Source organism: Lipophrys pholis (assembly GCF_963383615.2).
Source record: "Lipophrys pholis genome assembly, chromosome: 1".
NCBI classification, from domain to species: Eukaryota; Metazoa; Chordata; class Actinopteri; order Blenniiformes; family Blenniidae; genus Lipophrys; species Lipophrys pholis.
Window position 1 is genome coordinate 41,942,579 of NC_137635.1, and position 17,958 is coordinate 41,960,536.

At 38.5% G+C, this 17,958-nt stretch overlaps 1 protein-coding gene across 1 annotated transcript; it reads left to right on the forward strand.

The window, feature by feature from the left end:
* Positions 1-464: 464 nt before the first annotated feature.
* Positions 465-15,052, forward strand: LOC308120886 (immunoglobulin lambda-1 light chain-like). The gene is made up of 5 exons (XM_080481786.1): positions 465-548; positions 641-967; positions 11,544-11,576; positions 13,472-13,777; positions 13,867-15,052. The coding sequence occupies exons 1-5, from the start codon at positions 506-508 to the stop codon at positions 14,100-14,102; spliced, it is 945 nt and encodes a 314-aa protein (XP_080337912.1). The 5' UTR covers positions 465-505; the 3' UTR covers positions 14,103-15,052.
* The last annotated feature ends 2,906 nt before the right edge of the window (positions 15,053-17,958 follow it).

Sequence of the window (17,958 nt, forward strand, 5' to 3'; positions counted from 1 at the left end):
TTTCATCTTTGACTTTTCAGTCAAACTCAGATCAGTCTTTTGACAGAGAAGTTGAACGTACAACATTCATATATTCCAATTTATTTGATTTGTTTTACTTCTCCATTAAAGTGTTTTCTTTATTACATTAAGTATTCATTATCAAATGGAAAATGGGAGAGAAAGAAATCAGATTATTGCTGATAGTTATTTTACTTAATTAAACTAAAATATAATATTCTGTATTACTACTCTTACGAACCTGTATATGTGAGAAAAGAAATGTTCTCCCTGTTTTTGCCACCAGATTACGTTTCTATCTTTTTGTTGGATTCAGGCATGATGAAACCACAGAGCAGCCTCAGCTGAGCTGTCAATCAGCAGCTTATCTGTGGGCTGATAGGAGGTTTGAGGACCTGTTAGGAACCACATGACCTCGTCTGCTGAAACAGCTCGTCCTCGTTTGGCCTCGGCTGCATCAGAGCTCCACTTCTCAGGTTCTCCAGAGGAAACACCACTGCACACAATGCTTTTCCTCCCAGCTGCTGCTCTCTGCTGTCTGTGTTCAGGTGAGTGTTTCCAGCCAATCAGGAGCCAGAAAACTCTACCTGGAACAAGTCATGTCACACTGACCTGCACCTGTCTGTCTGTGTCTCTGCAGCGATGGTTACCATGGCAGCAGAGCTGATTCAGGACGATTTGACATTGACCAGGAGAGTCGGTGAAACAGTTTCCTTCAGCTGTGGAGGAACTGATCAGTGTTACAATAGTTATAGATTCTGGTACCAGAAGAAAGACACAGAAACATTCAGAGTGATTCTACGTATTGATACCAGTGATTGTTCAATAAATTCACGTTACAATCATCCTCAGAAAGATGATTTTTCAGCTCCGAAGAAACAAAACAACTGTGAGTTAAAGATTAATAAAATCAAATCAGATCATTCAGCCACCTACTACTGCTCCTGTTGGTTAAGTAACACCCACAGTGAGAAATGATCCCTGCAGCCTGAACAAAAACCAACTGATGTCAAATAAAGTGTGTGACAGGAAGTAAACAGTAAACCAGAGAGCAGGTTCACATATTTCACTCCACCTCAGTCTGAGTCACAAACACAGTTTAGTTTAGTAAGTTTCTTCTTGATTTTGTTCTGATTCAAATTAAATCAAATTAATGTTCATGTTTTTAACTAATATCTGAACATCAATCAGACTGAATATCAAACCCAAAGATTTAACATAACTATTTTTTTCAATAAATAATAATATTGAGACTATTAGAAATATATTGTTTTCATCTTTGATCCAGTCAATCCCAGATCAACCTTTAGACAGAGAAGTTGAAAGTACAACATTTACATATTCAAACTTATTTGATACGTGTTACATTTCCAATAAATGTGAGTGTGTAAGAATGATTTATACACAATCTTGTTTGTAATGTTTTTGAAAGTAAAGGCCTTCTGGATTGTCATTGTTTTTATTCCTCTGTTGCTGTTGCTTTTTCCATTTTTCAAGATATATATATATATATATGTTGGGGTTTGTGGTTGGTTATTAGCATATAATTACTGTAAGTAATAGATTACTAAAAGTAATAAATCACTGGAAGTAATTTATGAAAAATTGAAATTGTTAATGGAAGTAAACGGTCATTTACTCATTAACAACTCCTAAAGTAATTGAATAATTACTTTAAAAACAAAAAAATGAAAAATTATCATTAATTTTTAATAAAAAAATTATTAATTTGCATAAATTTCTTATTTATGTATTAATAATAAATCGGGGCACCACCAGATAAACTGGAAATAGCTAATACCAAAATATCAGTCTCGTTTGTAAAAAGTAAATTTTCATTAGTTAATATTTCTGCATGAAATATAACAATCTTAAATAGAATGGAAGGTGTGAGATCCGAGCACAGACTGTTACAAACCAGTGAATTGTCAACAATAAATACACAATAATCACCAAGAAGCGTACAATTCAGCTAACAGGCGTTTATTAATAAAAATGTATTAATTCATAAATAATTCGGAAATTATCTCATAAATCAACACATTCAAATAGCAAACGACATCTAACACGGAGATCTTATCTATTAAACAGCAAACACTATGTACAAAGAGTGTGTGTGTGTGTGTGTGTGTGTGTGTGTGTGTGTGTGTGTGTGTGTGTGTGTGTGTGTGTGTGTGTGTGTGTGTGTGTGTGTGTGTGCGTGTGTGCGTGCGTGCGTGTGTGCGTGCGTGCGTGTGTGCGTGACGAGGGGGTGTGATGACTTGCTCTTTCTGGGGACGCGGCGGTTGCTTAGCGGCCAGATAAACAAGACGTCCGTCGAGCGCGCGTGCGCGAGGGCGGTCTCAGAGCGAGTTAGTCTACCGAGGGCGTAACGAACGGGCGGTTCCGTTGGCCCGGTTCTGAGCACCTAAGTGGAGGTCGGGACCGGCAGTTAGGGCTCTTGTGATCACGGCAGATCTGCTCTGCAGCAGCTGACATGCAGTTGGTGAGCTTATCTCGATCAGATAAGGGGGGAGCGTGGCTGCGGGTTAGTGAGAGAGAGGGAGAGATGAGAGAGGATGAAGACAAGAGAAAGACAGAGAATTCTGCGCCGCTCGGTTCTGAACCCTGGTTCCTCCACACAGAGTTCCCAGTGGGCCTGGAGCTCACTCGGACCTCTGGTTCTGAAGTGGAAAACCAGAGTTCTGGACTTGGTGCGCGTGAATGCGCATACACAAACAACATGAGATGCTGCTGCCTTCTGAGCGGCACATGGAAACACATTGCATTTTCAACAGAACATCATTCTAACTATTCTCTGCCCAGACAAAAGCTCTCACCCTCCGGTTCTGGACAGCACCATCCGTGGTGCTGTTGGTTCTGGGAGGCGGTGGTAACTTGTTGTTACCGGGTCTTAATTTCAGCGTCCTGAAATCAGAGGCCTGGCTCCAGCTGCAGGAGTGCAACTGAGAGGATGATCTTGGGAGGAGACGACACTGGCTCTGGTCTCCAGAATCTCCCAAAAACAGGAAAAATAGCGGAAAACAGAAGATGTAGTCCAAACTGGGTCCTGCTCGTCCAGCGGGCTGGCGTTGGTTCTGTCTCTTTGTTTCTGCTTGGTGCTCTCTTTACCATCCTGATGAGGGAAAAAGATGTCTCTCCCTCCATGGTCAGTTGAGAACAGCCGAGAGCTTTGATAGAAAATGAGTCTCACCAACTTGGGTTTGGACCCCTGTGGTGTGTTCGGGTCGGATTCAAGCATCCTCATTGGCCACTTTCGGGGTCTGGCTCGCTCCCCTGCTGTTTTATGGCCTATCCATTGTGGCTGGTGTTTTCCTTTCGGGGGAGAAACTAGGAGAAACATTTAACTGAATCTACGGCCCCAACATATACATACATGTGACCAGATTACGTACGTTTCTATCTTTTTGTTGGATTCAGGCATGATGAAACCACAGAGCAGCCTCAGCTGAGCTGTCAATCAGCAGCTTATCTGTGGGCTGATAGGAGGTTTGAGGACCTGTTAGGAACCACATGACCTTGTCTGCTGAAACAGCTCGTCCTCGTTTGGCCTCGGCTGCATCAGAGCTCCACTTCTCCTCAGGTTCTCCAGAGGAAACACCACTGCACACAATGCTTTTCCTCCCAGCTGCTGCTCTCTGCTGTCTGTGTTCAGGTGAGTGTTTCCAGCCAATCAGGAGCCAGAAAACTCTACCTGGAACAAATCATGTCGCACTGACCCGCTCCTGTCTGTCTGTGTCTCTACAGCGATGGTTGCCATGGCAGCAGAGCTGATTCAGGACGATTTGACATTGACCAGGAGAGTCGGTCAAACAGTTTCCTTCAGCTGTGGAGGAACTAATCAGTGTGGCGAAGATTTTGTTTACTGGTACCAGAAGAAAGACACAGCAACATTCAGAGTGATTCTATATATTAAAAGGAGTGATTGTTCAATATATTGGCGTTACAATCATCCTCAGAGAGAGGATTTTTCAGCTGTGAAGGAACAAAACAACTGTGAGTTAAAGATTAACAAAATCAAATCAGATCATTCAGCCACCTACTACTGCTTCTGTTGGTTAAGTAACACCCACAGTGAGAAATGATCCCTGCAGCCTGAACAAAAACCAACTGATGTCAAATAAAGTGTGTGACAGGAAGTAAACAGTAAACCAGAGAGCAGGTTCACATATTTCACTCCACCTCAGTCTGAGTCACAAACACAGTTTAGTTTAGTGAGTTTCTTCTTGATTTTCATCTGATTCAAATTAAATCAATTAATGTTCATGTTTTTAACTAATATCTGAACATCAATCAGACTGAATAACAAACCAAAAGATGTAACATAACTGTTTATGTCAACAGTAAATATGAGTTAGTATAATGAAATAGATTATTTCAGTTAAATATACTAAAGGAAGATAATTCTCCAGTTTTGAGCCTCAGCTGGAACGACTCCAATTCGTCCTCTTTTTTCCAAGTCAGGGTCTCAGAGAGGTAACGCTTATTTCAGCTGACCTTTGGCAAAGAGCAGCGTGACTCCAATATTCCAACACAGAGGAAACACACAGAGGAACAGAAAACCACCGACACACAACAAGCATGTCAGTGAAATATGGGAAGATGAGTTTACTGAGAGAATCCTCACAGGCACAGGGAGAACATGCAAACATCAAACTGAAGGACCTGGAACTCAACCTGGTTTCTAGTTGTGAGGCAAGAACACTAACGACAACATCATATGTATTACTGAATATATGAAATAACACAACACATGAAACCCTCCATCATCAGGAAGACATTTTGAATAAAACCTTCTGGTTTGATTTTTCGAGACTCTAAAAGTCACATTACATTCCACATCAGCAGGTACAAACTTCAGCTGACAGTTTTTGCTCCAGATGGAAAGTCTTCATGCAGTTATCATTAAAAATAAAAGTCTGTTTCAGACGACGACTTTCTGAGTTTATTTTCAGTCAGACTCAGAAGAGTTTTTTTTTTTAAATTATTTTATTTATAGCTTTTTTGTACAATACAAAACAAAAACACACACAGATTGACAAGACGAGAATACCCAGGGAACAGTATTACACATAGTATTGAGAGGCAAGGGGTGTACAGGTAGATGTCCAAAGATGCCAATGGCCTGCAAAAAGGAACATAATCCCCTGCATGAAAGAAAAAAAACAAAAAATCTGTCCTTCTCTTAAAAACAGTCCTGGGGAGAAAACAAACAATAAAACAACACAAAACAAAACACACATGGGTGGGAGTCAGTCATAATCCTCAATGAGTATGCCAAATAGTCACAATTTACACACATTATACACACAATATAGCAGCACAGACCATCAGTGTATACAGTCAGCTCTCATCGAGCATAGCCAGAAAAGGCTTCCACATTTCAATGAAATGACCAGGAGAGTTCTGTTTGCTAGCACGGATTTGCTCCATCTTAGCAATGAGAAGCAATTCATTGAGCCACCTTTTGAAGCATGGTGGTGTTGTAGACTTCCAGTTGAGCAATATCAGTTTCTTTGCTGCAACCATTCCTGCGTTAATAGCCTGCCTTTGGTGGGAGGGAAAAGGCCTTGTCAGGTTGGAGCTGCCAAATATTGCTAAGTTGAAGTCTGGCTGAATGTTTGTTTTGTATTGTATGGAAAACCAATTAAATATATCCCTCCAAAAATGAATCAGTACTGGGCAATGCCAGAACAGGTGTGATAATGAACCTTCTGCAGTACCACACCTGTCACACAAGGGGGAGACTGAGTCAAAGATCTTATTAAGTTTAGTTTTGGAGTAATGCAGTCTATGTATAACTTTGAATTGAATTAGCCTATATCTAGAGTTGATAGAACAGCTCTTTATACTCGACAAACCCTCCTCCCAGAGTTGATCTGACACTGGAGCCCCCAGCTCTCTAGCCCAGGCCTCCCTGAGATGACCTGTACTTACTGGTGTCATAAAAACAGATACAAAGAGAGAAACAAGATGTTTGGAGTTTGGATGTGAAACCATTAAATCATGAAAAATCTGACTCTTTGGTTTAGTTGTGAACTGTGGGATTGATTCCTGTACAAAGTGCCTGACTTGAAGATAGCGGAAGAAATGTGATTGGGGGAGATTAAATTTAGTTTGAAGCTGAAGAAATGAAGCAAATTTATTGTCAATATAAAGGTCGCCAATACAACAAAGTCCCTTCTCTCTCCAATTCAGAAAAACACTGTCCATTAACCCTGGCTTAAACAAATGATTATATGTGATAGGAGTTTGCACTGTGATGTTTGGTAAACCAAAAAACTTCTTCATTTGGTTCAAAATCTTTATGGAATTTCTGAGGATGAAATTATGACCGAGTAGTTGGCGTGACGGTTGTGACCTCGAGAACAGGAGAGCCGGAAGAGAGGTTCCTGAAACAGACATGGCTTCGATTTTTAACCAAAGTGGAAAGGTGGCAGAACAGTCTCCATCAGGGAAGCCCCACTGCCAGAAAGTAAGTATTCTCGCATTTGCAGCCCAGTAATAGTGCCTAAAAACAGGAAGACCAAAGCCACCGCTGCTTGTATCTTTCTGCAGGTGAGATTTAGAGATGCGAGGAGGTTTACCGGCCCACAAAAACGAGAGAACAACTGAATCTAGCATTTTAAAGAAAGACAATGGTAACAAAACAGGAAGATTTTGGAAGAGATACAGGAATCTCGGGCGCGTAACCATTTTGATCGCGTTGATGCGGCCGATCATAGAGAGGGGAAGCAATTTCCAAGTCCTTATATTGAGCTTGAGTCTTTCTATCATGTCCAAAAAGTTTAATTTCATTAAAAGTTTAGGGTCTCTGGATATCTTCAGGCCTAGATAAGTTATGTATGTTGTAACAACTTTAAATGGGAGAGATCTTAAAAACACAGGGCACAGATTATCTTTCAGGGGCATGAATTCACTTTTATCCCAGTTAATTGTATATCCTGACAGTTTTCCAAATGAATTAATGTAATGTAGAAGGTTGGGAACTGAACTTATTGGGTTGGATAGAGAGATCAATAAATCATCAGCATACAAATTTACGAGACTTTCTACATTACCAAATTGTACACCGTGAATACCTGGGTGATTCCTGATTCCCACTGCAAGAGGTTCCAAAGCTATATTAAAAAGAAGGGGAGAGAGAGGATCTCCCTGCCTCACACCACGTTGCAATTCAAAAGGTTGAGACTTATCCATGTTAGTGAAGATTGAGGAGACAGGATTAGAATAAATCATTTTAACCCACTCTATAAAGTTCACCCCAAACCCAAACCGTTTTAGTGTCTCAAACATATATGGCCATTCAATCTGATCAAATGCCTTTTGGGCATCCAGGGATATAACAGCAGCTTGTGTATCCTTTTTGTGGGGCGAGTATATGGTGTTTAAAAGCAAATGAACGTTACTAAATGAGAATCTACCGGGGATAAAACCAGTTTGATCGCGATGTATAATTTTTGATATGTGTTTCCCTAATTTTGTGGCGAGGACTTTAGTTATAACTTTTTGATCACAATTTAGAAGAGCAATAGGCCTGTAGCTCGCAGGGTCGGTTTCTTCTTTTCCTTTTTTTAAAAGCAAACAAATGTTTGCCTCATAGAGAGAGCTAGGAAGCCGTTTATTTTTAATTGAGTCAGCTACCATTCGTAGCATGAGTGGGACTAATCTTTTATGGAATGCCTTATAGAATTCGCAGCCAAACCCATCTGGGCCAGCCGCTTTTCCAGGAGGAAAGGCCCGAATAGCCTCAAGGAGATCAGCCTCGGACATAGGGGTGTCAATATCATCTCTCGAGGTGGTGTCCAATTGAGACATATTTAAGTTATCAAACAAGTTACAGAAATCTGCTTCAGTGGCATTCACTTTGCTGGAATATAGTTCCTTATAGAAATCTTTGAAACAAGAGTTTATCTCCTTTGGTTGCATTAATATTTTATCTTTAGCTTTAATCTTATGGATGGCTTGCTTAGCCTGTTCCCCTCTGAGTTGACTTGCTAAAAGTTTTTCAGGTTTATCCCCAAGTTCAAAAGATTTCTGTTTAAGCTTTAAGACAAGGCTGCTTATGCGCTTACTAAGGATAGTATTATACTCATATTTCAGTTTTAAAATCTTATTATAATCTGACTGCAAGAGAGATGTTCTGTAGGTCTCTTCTAGTGCAGAAATCATACTCTCAATATCCTTAAGTCGGCTGTTAAGTTCCCGCTTTTTAGATGATTCAAATGAAATAATATGGCCCCTTAATACTACTTTATAGGCCTCCCACAATGTAGAGTCAGAGACCTCCCCATTGTCATTGGTGGCAAGAAATTCATCCATATGAGCAGTCATATCCCTAACAAACAGATTGTCCTGAAGGAGGAGAGGATTGAAGCGCCAGCTGAACTTTTGTTTAGAAAAGATATTCTTGAATTGAAGTGATACTGGGCTATGGTCAGATATCAAAATATTGTGATATGTTGAATTTAAAAAACTGGGAAGTAATTCAGAAGAAATTAAAAAATAATCAATCCTAGTATACGACTTGTGGACATGAGAGTAAAACGAGAAATCTTTATGAGTAGGATGTTGTAACCGCCAGACATCAGTCAAATTCCTTACTTTAATTAGATCATTAAGTGTTTGCACTGAGGCTATGGCAGGAGGAGGTTTTGTTGACAGCCTGTCTAAGACGGGGTCTAAGTAGCAATTAAAATCACCTCCAATAATGACATTGGGACAGGAGGCTGGTATCATACTAAAGGCTTTCACAAAAAAATCTGGACTGTCTATATTCGGCGCATATACGTTAAGCATTATTATTGGAAGGGAATTTATATGACCTGAAATCATAATGTATCTACCATATGGGTCTGCCGTCATAGATTCAAGGTGAAATGGGATATTTTTGCGTAGAAGCATAGCGACCCCCCTTGCTTTACGACTAAAAGGAGCTTGGAAGACCTGAGAAATCCAGTTTGCTCTCAATCTGCGTTGGTCATTTGGCCCGATATGAGTTTCTTGAAGAAAAATTATATCTGGCTTCAAGGATTTAAGATGAGAAAAAACACGACCCCTTTTAATTACATGACCCAAACCTTTAACGTTCCATGAAATAAGAGTTAAATTATCATTAATGCTGCTATGTGCACTGTTATCACACATTGACATAATCCCAGAGGTAAAGACAGTCTAACATCCACCCAAAACAAAACACAATACGGTTAAACACAACACACAGTAACCATAGACAGAGGTGCAAAAAGGCACCTGTAAACAACACATTAAACATCCTCCCCACCCACCCGCCCACATGCTTCCCCAAACGAAGCAGTAACAACCCTCTAAGCACGGGACCGCTAAACGCACGTCTAGTGACGAGCTCCCAGAGGAGCAGTGGTTGGAAAAAAGAAAAAAAAAAAGGCAGGCTCAACTCCGCTGCCACTTTCTACATATTAAATTAAACAGATTGACTGACAGTCTCTTATGTCAAATAAATCAGATTTGAAGGTAACACATTAACATAAACATATGGATAAACAAATATATATGTAGAGTAATATTACACTTTTTAGGATGCATTTTTTAGGTCAGTGTTCAGAAATGTCATTGCCTCACCAGGGGTGGTAAACACTCTGAAGCGGCCGTTGTGTTTCACACGGAGCTTTGCCGGGAAAAGGAGGCTGTGTTCCACCTTGAGCTCTCGGAGACCGGCCAGGACCTCGTTGAATTCACGCCGTTGTCGCATCACCTCCGGAGTGTAGTCGGGGAAAATAAGCACCTTGTTGCCTTTATACTCCAGCTCCTTCGTCCTCCGGAGGCGCAGAATGATCTCCTTCTCCCGGTAGAAGTGGACCCTGGCTATGATGGCGCGGGGATTAGCTCCCTCCGGGGGTGGCGGTCGCGGGATTCGGTGCGCCCGGTCAATTATCACCGAGGATTGGAAGCTTTCTTCTCCGAGAAGCTTCGGAATGAGTGCCTCGACAAACTCCGTGGGTTTACCTCCTTCTTCCCGTTCTGGTATGCCGATTATCTTAATATTGTTGCGGCGGGATCGGCCCTCGAGGTCGTCCACTTTGAGCCTGAGTGCTTCGTTTTCATCTTTGAGGCCGGAAAATGCCTTTTCCAAACAGCTTATGCGGGTATCCTGCTCCGACAGCTGCTCTTCAATAGATTCCACCTTCTCCAAAATTTCAGCTTGACAGCTTTGTACTGCCTGGAGAATTTTTTCCAGCTTATCGAAACTTCCATTCATGTGTTTCAGGATCTTATCTGATAGTTTCTCCCACATCAGCGGTGGTTCATCTCCGTCCTCGCTCTGAGAGACGCTACCGACGTTAGCTTTAGCTAAAGCTGGTCGGCGTGGCTCGGTGTTTTCTTGCTTCCTGGGCATCCTGTCATCCAAAGTGTGCAAGTTGGAGTTTAAAGTTTCAGGAAACTCCTGAGACCTTCAAAAGTTAAATGTAGACTGTCAGAATATTGATTTTAAAGTTTGGCACGGAAGAGCCTCTGGAAGCACGTCTACTCCATGCGCTGCTCAGTAGCCGACTCAGAAGAGTTTTAATCTGAAAATCTGAAACAAGATGTTTACACTCCAACAATGTATTCAATAGAAGTGGAGCCAGAATCAAAGAGCCACAGCAGATATACAGCTGTTGTTTGTTCAGAAGAAGAAATGGAATTAATACTGTGAGAAAACTGTAACTAAGTAAAGTAACTTCAATTATAACAAGAAGGAATCAGAGCAGCTCAACAAGGAAGTGATTGTTCAGCTTCACGATGAGAAAAGCTGGGTTTGATTCAGGCTTGAGTCTTTCGATGGAGAATCTACATGTTCTACCTGTGCCTGGGTACATTCTCATGGATTATTCTAAATATACAAATACAACCACAATTTCCCAAAAACTTATGGCACATTTGTGAATATTAATATAAACAGAACCTAATGAATCACAATCATCTTAAATCATATTATCCAGGTCAGGGTCGCAGGTGCTGGAGCAGATCCATGAATGAATTTGAAGGCAGTGACACATCTTCAGTTATATAAACTGATGAACTGATACTTTAACTTCTGTCACAAATAATATAAAAACTCAGAAAGTTATAATGTCCGGCAGGAATTAGATTATGATGTTGTTGTCAAACTTTAAAGTCTTACCAAAGTACTTACAGATCATCTTCTGAATTATTGTAAACAAAAAGCATTTAATGGTTGTTGGTGTATTTTAGTGTGAAACAACAAGGTCCAGCTTCTGGTGGAGATTAAATAAACTCTTTTATTTCATGAAGTTCATCATCTGGAGATTTAGCAAGTAAAACGTTTCATTTCAGTCCAACAGTTAGTATTTTAGTTCAGATGGACTAAAACTGCAAAGTGACCAAGAGACAGACATGATCATCAGAGCTGTGCTGCTGGATTAAAGAACCAAGAGACAAATGTGTTGATATGAAATTAGAGAAACACATCAAGGAGCAGGAAAATGAAACAACCTCATCACCTCAACACACATTCAGCTGCAGGACGGTTTTTGTATCAATGATTCTCACTGTGGGGGGAGTCTTTGGCTCTGGGACTAAACTGTATGTAACAGGTAAGAACAAACATTTATTATATATCTATCATTTACTGTTTAGTTTACTTTTGTATTGCAGAAGAAGAAATTGTATCTATCGTAAGTTTATTTAAATGTTATTTATTGATTCATTCAGTAAAGTAACAAAACATAATTCATCCTAAACTCAGTTACTTCCCAAAAGACAAGCTGATGTTTAAAATTAAACATAATTCATGATTTGACATTTTTAAGTTGGTTTAATTGTAAATTTACTGTGATATTATGAGGATTTCCATGGATATAAAAGCAATCTCATTAATGTTTTTAATATAAAAGAATAGAATTAAAAAGAGTATTAACACCAATTCATAAAAACAGTGAAAAAGTTAAAATAATTTATGTTATACATGGTTAAACACTTAAATATTTGTGTTTTACACAGTGTGTTGAACATCGACAAAACCACACAAGTAGAAGTTCAGTCAGTGCTATAGCACGATTTTTATTCTGTGTTCAGAGTTTAGTTTCTTTTAAATGTGGATATGAATCTCTACGAATAAACTTACAGATTCCTGAAATCGTTTTGTGCTGGAAATTCCTGTTCTTAATTGCACCACAAATTTGAAAGGCAAAAATAAAATGTTAAAATACAAATTAAAACAACTTTTCTTCACATTGAGTCTTGTCAATATAAATTATAATCTGAGTAATCTAGTTTATAAAACCTGAACAAGAAGAAAAGCTTGTCATTTGCTATAAACTCATATTGCTCTGGGAGGAACTATTTTCTTATGTGTACTAAGATTAACACTAATGCTGCTGACTTTAATCATGGTGACTTTTTATTATTTCTTACTTTTCCCAAATTGAAACTTTCTTTTCATTACTACTAATTATCTGTAAAAACTTTAATAGCGAGGTTGTAAAACCAATTGGTTTGATATACTGTATAATCATTTAAAAATAAAATGAAATATATGAGTAAAATTTGATGATAATTGCAGCAATGTTTTAAAAGCATAATATATGAAGAGTAACTTTTGTGTAAATTATCACTTCAGATGACATGAAACTAGAATGAGCTAGTTAGTTAGAATAAACATTTTAAAAACCCGCTGCATTAATTAAAGACAAAGTTGTTGTTTTACTAAAAATTTGTCTCTTTTTTTTCATATTCACCTCCTCTTTATAAAGCATTAAAATACTAACGGAGCTGATTTTATTCCATAATACATTAACATTTCTGTACTTTTTGTGAAAGTCAAAGCGTTCAACATATGATCTAAAAAACATGATCGTCAGAAATACAAATGATAAAATGATCGTATATTTATAATTAAACTCACATCCCTCATAAGAATATTTTTATTGTTTGAGATTATTAAAGTCACCAACTTTTCTAAATAATAAACTAAAATAAAGAATCTGACTAAACATTGTTGTCCTCCGTCTTTATCCGTCTGACTGTGAGTGAAGTCAAAACACCCTGGACAGTTCACTAGTCTCTCACACACACAACTAGTTTGTAGTTACCAGTTATCCCCAAAGACTTGTGTTTAGACTATTAAAAAACAGACTACTTATAATATATATAATAATAATACACACACGAGAAGAACATACAAACTTCAACATGAACTCACTCTGAGTTCAACCTGGACGTGAACCAGAGACATTCTCACAATGACCCCACTGTGTGGCCTCAAGACTTTATTTGTCTTTTAAAAATGACTTTGACCTGCAACACATGAGGACATATCAACATGAACACAGTGTGTGCAGTGACCTTTGTACTGTGTTCAGTATGATCAGTTGATTGATCAGAGTTCAGGTAGTTTCCAGGTTCAGACTGAATTCAGTTCAGTGCTGGAAGCTGCTGTTGACTTTGTGGTTCTGTGTCTGTGCTGCTTGTTGCTGCTGTCTGATTACAGAGCAGCCGGTGGTGAAGCCCGTGGTGAGCGTGTACCCAGCAGCATCCAGAGACCACCTGCAGGGGAAGAACCACCTGCTGTGTGTGGCCTCGGACATGTTCCCTCCTGTGGTCCAGTTCTCCTGGAAAAGACTGAAGCAGAACGGCAGGCTGGAGGAGCTGCGCTCCAGTGAGGGAGAGCAGCTGGAGCTCAGGGAGTCGGGACGCACCACTGCCATCTTGGTGTTGGATCAGCATGACATTACAACAAAATATCGCTGCAACGTGAAGCACGAGGGAGGAACAGTCCAGGCTGAAACAGAACAAGGTAATGAAGGTCTGATGATATTGTTTTGTGATTCATTGTCATTATTTGGAGCAAAAGAGAACTGACATTTTGATCTTTGTCTTTTTCAGTCATAGAAGCCTTCACTCCCCCGACTACTCCTCCTCCTACTACTACTCCTCCTACTACTACTCCTCCTCCTACTACTACTCCTCCTCCTCCTCCACCACACTGGTTCAGAGAGCGGCTGCTCTGCCTGCAGTACACAGTGCTGATAGTGAAGAGTGTGGTCTACTGCTCTGGACTCTCTCTGATGATGATCCTCAGAAACAAAGAACCGTCCACCAGATCCACACATGCTGACTGACCTCCAAGAGCTTTAATGTCTCACTCACACCTGCTATAAAACTCAAATATGTTTTCTGTCATCAACTATCAAGAACAACAAAGATTATTTGGAAAACGATCTTCCTCCTGAACACTTCTGTTCTACACAGTGAATAAGAATAGAAAGACAAACTTAAGCTCCGTCATTATTTGAAATAAAAAGGTTGCTTTTGTTGATTTAAGTGAAATAACATGTTTTATAAATAGGTTTATAAACAGTTTCAAGCAGCAGTGATGATATTAAAATATTTGACTTCCCATGTTGGTTTTGAACATTTTCTTTTTTACTTTAATGTTTGTAACATTTTACTTACACAATTTTGGAAATGGAATTTAAAATAAAATGAAATATGACCAATTATTCCCTTGCAGATATTTGAGTTTATGAAATAAAATGTTTATTTGTTCTTGTTCTTTTAATGATATAAATGCACTGTTTTAAAGATTCTTTACATTTACCTGGAACATCTTCCTGAATAAACTATAACAATTATGTTTATGGGTTTTGTTTTCTCTTCATGTTCATTAGTTCAGTTTGATGACAGCTAACAGTAATCTGAAAGTGTTTTACTCTTGAAGCTGGAACAACTTTCACATGACACAAATAACGAGCAGAGACGGAAACCTCATGAGAAATAAACATGAACAAATTCATTTAATATTTAGACAAGCAGGTGTGGGTGACCCCCCCATTTAGTTTGATAATCAATAATTTGTATTTGTGTTCATGTTGATGTAATTCTCTGTGCTGATGATGCTGTTGTTTATATATGTGAACAAACAGCAGAGCTGCTCTGAAGCTAAAAAGCTCCAAACCATCATAAAGTGTTTTTATCATTCAGGGCTGGAGTGTAAATATTTTCACCTGTATGTGGGTGCAGGTCTCATCAGAAAAATGTTTTGAGGAAATAAAACCACACGGTGCAGCAGCAGATGTGACTTTGTTCTCTGTGGTTATTAGAAGAGAAAGATAAAGCTGCTGAGAGCTCATCACACTTCCTTCACTGCAGCAGACGAGTCTTGTGGGTTTCTGCTCTGCAGCCTCCACACTGTGAGCGTTGAGCTTCTCTTTATTGACAAGACAGTTACAACTGTCAACTCTGTTCTTCCTCTGTGAGAGAAAAAAATCTTAATTTCTGAACTGAATTTACTTCAAATGGTTGATCAAACAACACCGGATACTGAAATAATTGTGTGGCTGACTTGATTGTCACAGCTAAAGCTTCCTTGATGGATGATAAAGTGACTGACGCGCTCGCCGTGAAAACCTGCACTGTCTTCAAGAAGATGACGTCAAACTTCATGAACTGTGAAATAATTTGAGTCCAAAATCAAGTGTTCATTACTTCCACCTGATGCACACAAAGATTCCTACCTATATTTGTTTAAATGCAATTGTTTCCCCTTGTGGACCAAACAGTTTACTACACTCACACCCAAAATAAACACAAATCAAAATGGCCATTACAGTTAAGTTTATCAATCTGGTATTTTAACCCTTAATAGGCCGCACTCTGAAATATCTAAATCAAAATAAAATTTGAACCATAATGTGTCTGAAGGATATTTAAACTTATTTGATATCATTTCAAAAAAATAGTCCCCCGGCTAGCTCAGTTGGTAGAGCATGAGACTCACAATCTCAGGGTAGTAGGTTCGTGTACCACGCCGGGTGCCACCTTCCCGTGGGCTCACCACCTGCAGGAAGGTTCTTAAATGGTGCATTGTGATATGGGTGACAGTGCTCAGACTGTCACCCCGGCGACCCGGAAACGGATAAGCGGAAGAAAATGAATGAATGAGTTCAAAATATACATTTTATATGGCAAACATACTATCCCACACCTAGAAAAGTGACATAAAACGGATCTATCTATCTATCTATCTATCTATCTATCTATCTATCTATGAGGTGATTTGTTATTCTTCTTGTGAAGAATAAAAACAGACCTTTATTGTGCTGCCCTCTGCTGGTTAAAATCCACACAGTGTCTCAATTTCGTGAAGAGGTTATTTTTTTGTTAATTTTAACATGTTAATAACTGACATTTATCTTTAAAACTGAAAAGTATGTCAACACAAATTCACTGTGTAAAACAACACAATATTCAGCTCTGATGAGAAACAACACTGGCTGTGCAGTTTCTTGAAGAAAGTTATTTATTTATTTATTTATTTATTTATTTATTTATTTGTTCATTCATTCATTCATTCATTCATCCATTCATTCATCCATTCATTCATTCATTCATTCATTCATTCATTCATTCATTCATCATTAATTCATCATTAATTCATTTATTTAATAGTTTAGTCACTTATTTCCTTATAGGTAAAAGCTAATTTGAAGAAGACAGATTTAGACTACATGTTCAAAGCCTATAAAATTGTATAATGTTTCTTTTTTTCATTTCTAAAATTGTATTATTATGAGTTGATAACATTATCAATTCCAAAATCATAGATAAGATATTAAATTTGCTTAAGAATTGTTCGCGGATTGTGTTTGTTATCTACATCTGGTAGTGGTATTTTTTGATGGCAGAATCTAAACTTTACAAAGAAAAATAATTCATGATGTATTTCTAAATCCTGCACAGACTGATTATATTTATTGAAAAGATTAATTGTGAAGTCAATTTTAAAGTGCAAGAATGATTGTCTGAAACTCAAAACCTGTGATGACTGTGCATCTGAAGCTTTTCCCCTTCAGCTGAGATCTGTAGACTCCTGTGGTACTTCATGAAGCAGTTAAAACATTTTTATTCAGGCAGGCCTTTGACCTGTACCTGCTCAATTTTACTTTTTCTTTTAAACAATGTATGCTTTTGTTGCTTCTATTTTTTTAATGATCTTGTTTTTTTCAGTTTTTAGTGCTGTAAAGCACCTTGTGACTCATGTCTGTGAAAGGTGTTTTATAAATAAAGAAATCTTTCCAATCAGCAGTCTGAGTTTTTTCCACTAATAGAAAATCCTGCTGTGGACGGTGGCAAATTTTGAGTCACGACGGATGGAGGCTGTTGTTGGGGCCCTGGGGGTCTCTGCCCCCCTTGTAGAGGGACTTTGGGGTCTTTGAAAAGATTTGTTCACTTACTGATCAGCTACCAGATTTACACCTGCAAGTTTTATTTTTTGGTTTTATAAATTTTGAGCCGTTTAAAACTCCACACTGATGTTGTCAGGTTTAAAAAGAGTAGTACAATAATCACTGACATTCATAGAAAGATGGTTAATGGTTCAGTTCACTGTTGTGGATGAGGATGTAATTGTCTTTAATTGCAGATGGAAGCATTACAAACACAACTCTGGTATCTTTTCTGCACCACAGGGACACAAGTTGTCAGTGATGAAATAAAATACATTTTATAATACTTATTTTTAGTAAAGTCACCCCATTGCACAAGGTTACTACTTATATTATTTAATGTCCATTTAACACACAGTACCAGCTCCTCAGGATTTTCAGAAGTGGCTATTTGCACTACGAGAGGTGATGACTTTGTTTTCATCTTTGACTTTTCAGTCAAACTCAGATCAGTCTTTTGACAGAGAAGTTGAAAGTACAACATTCATATATTCCAATTTATTTGATTTGTGTTACTTTTCCATTAAAGTGTTTTCTTTATTACTTTAAGTATTCATTATCAAACTGATTTATTTTTAACATTTCAAATTCAATTATGTTCATGAAAGAAAAATTTTAAACTGATGCTTACAAGAGAGGCGGTGAAAGAAAATGTGAGTGTCTGAGAATCATTTTAACACAACTTGTTTGGAATGTATTTGAAATTGAATGCCTTCTTTTTTGTAATTGCTTTTGTCCTCCTTTGCTCTTT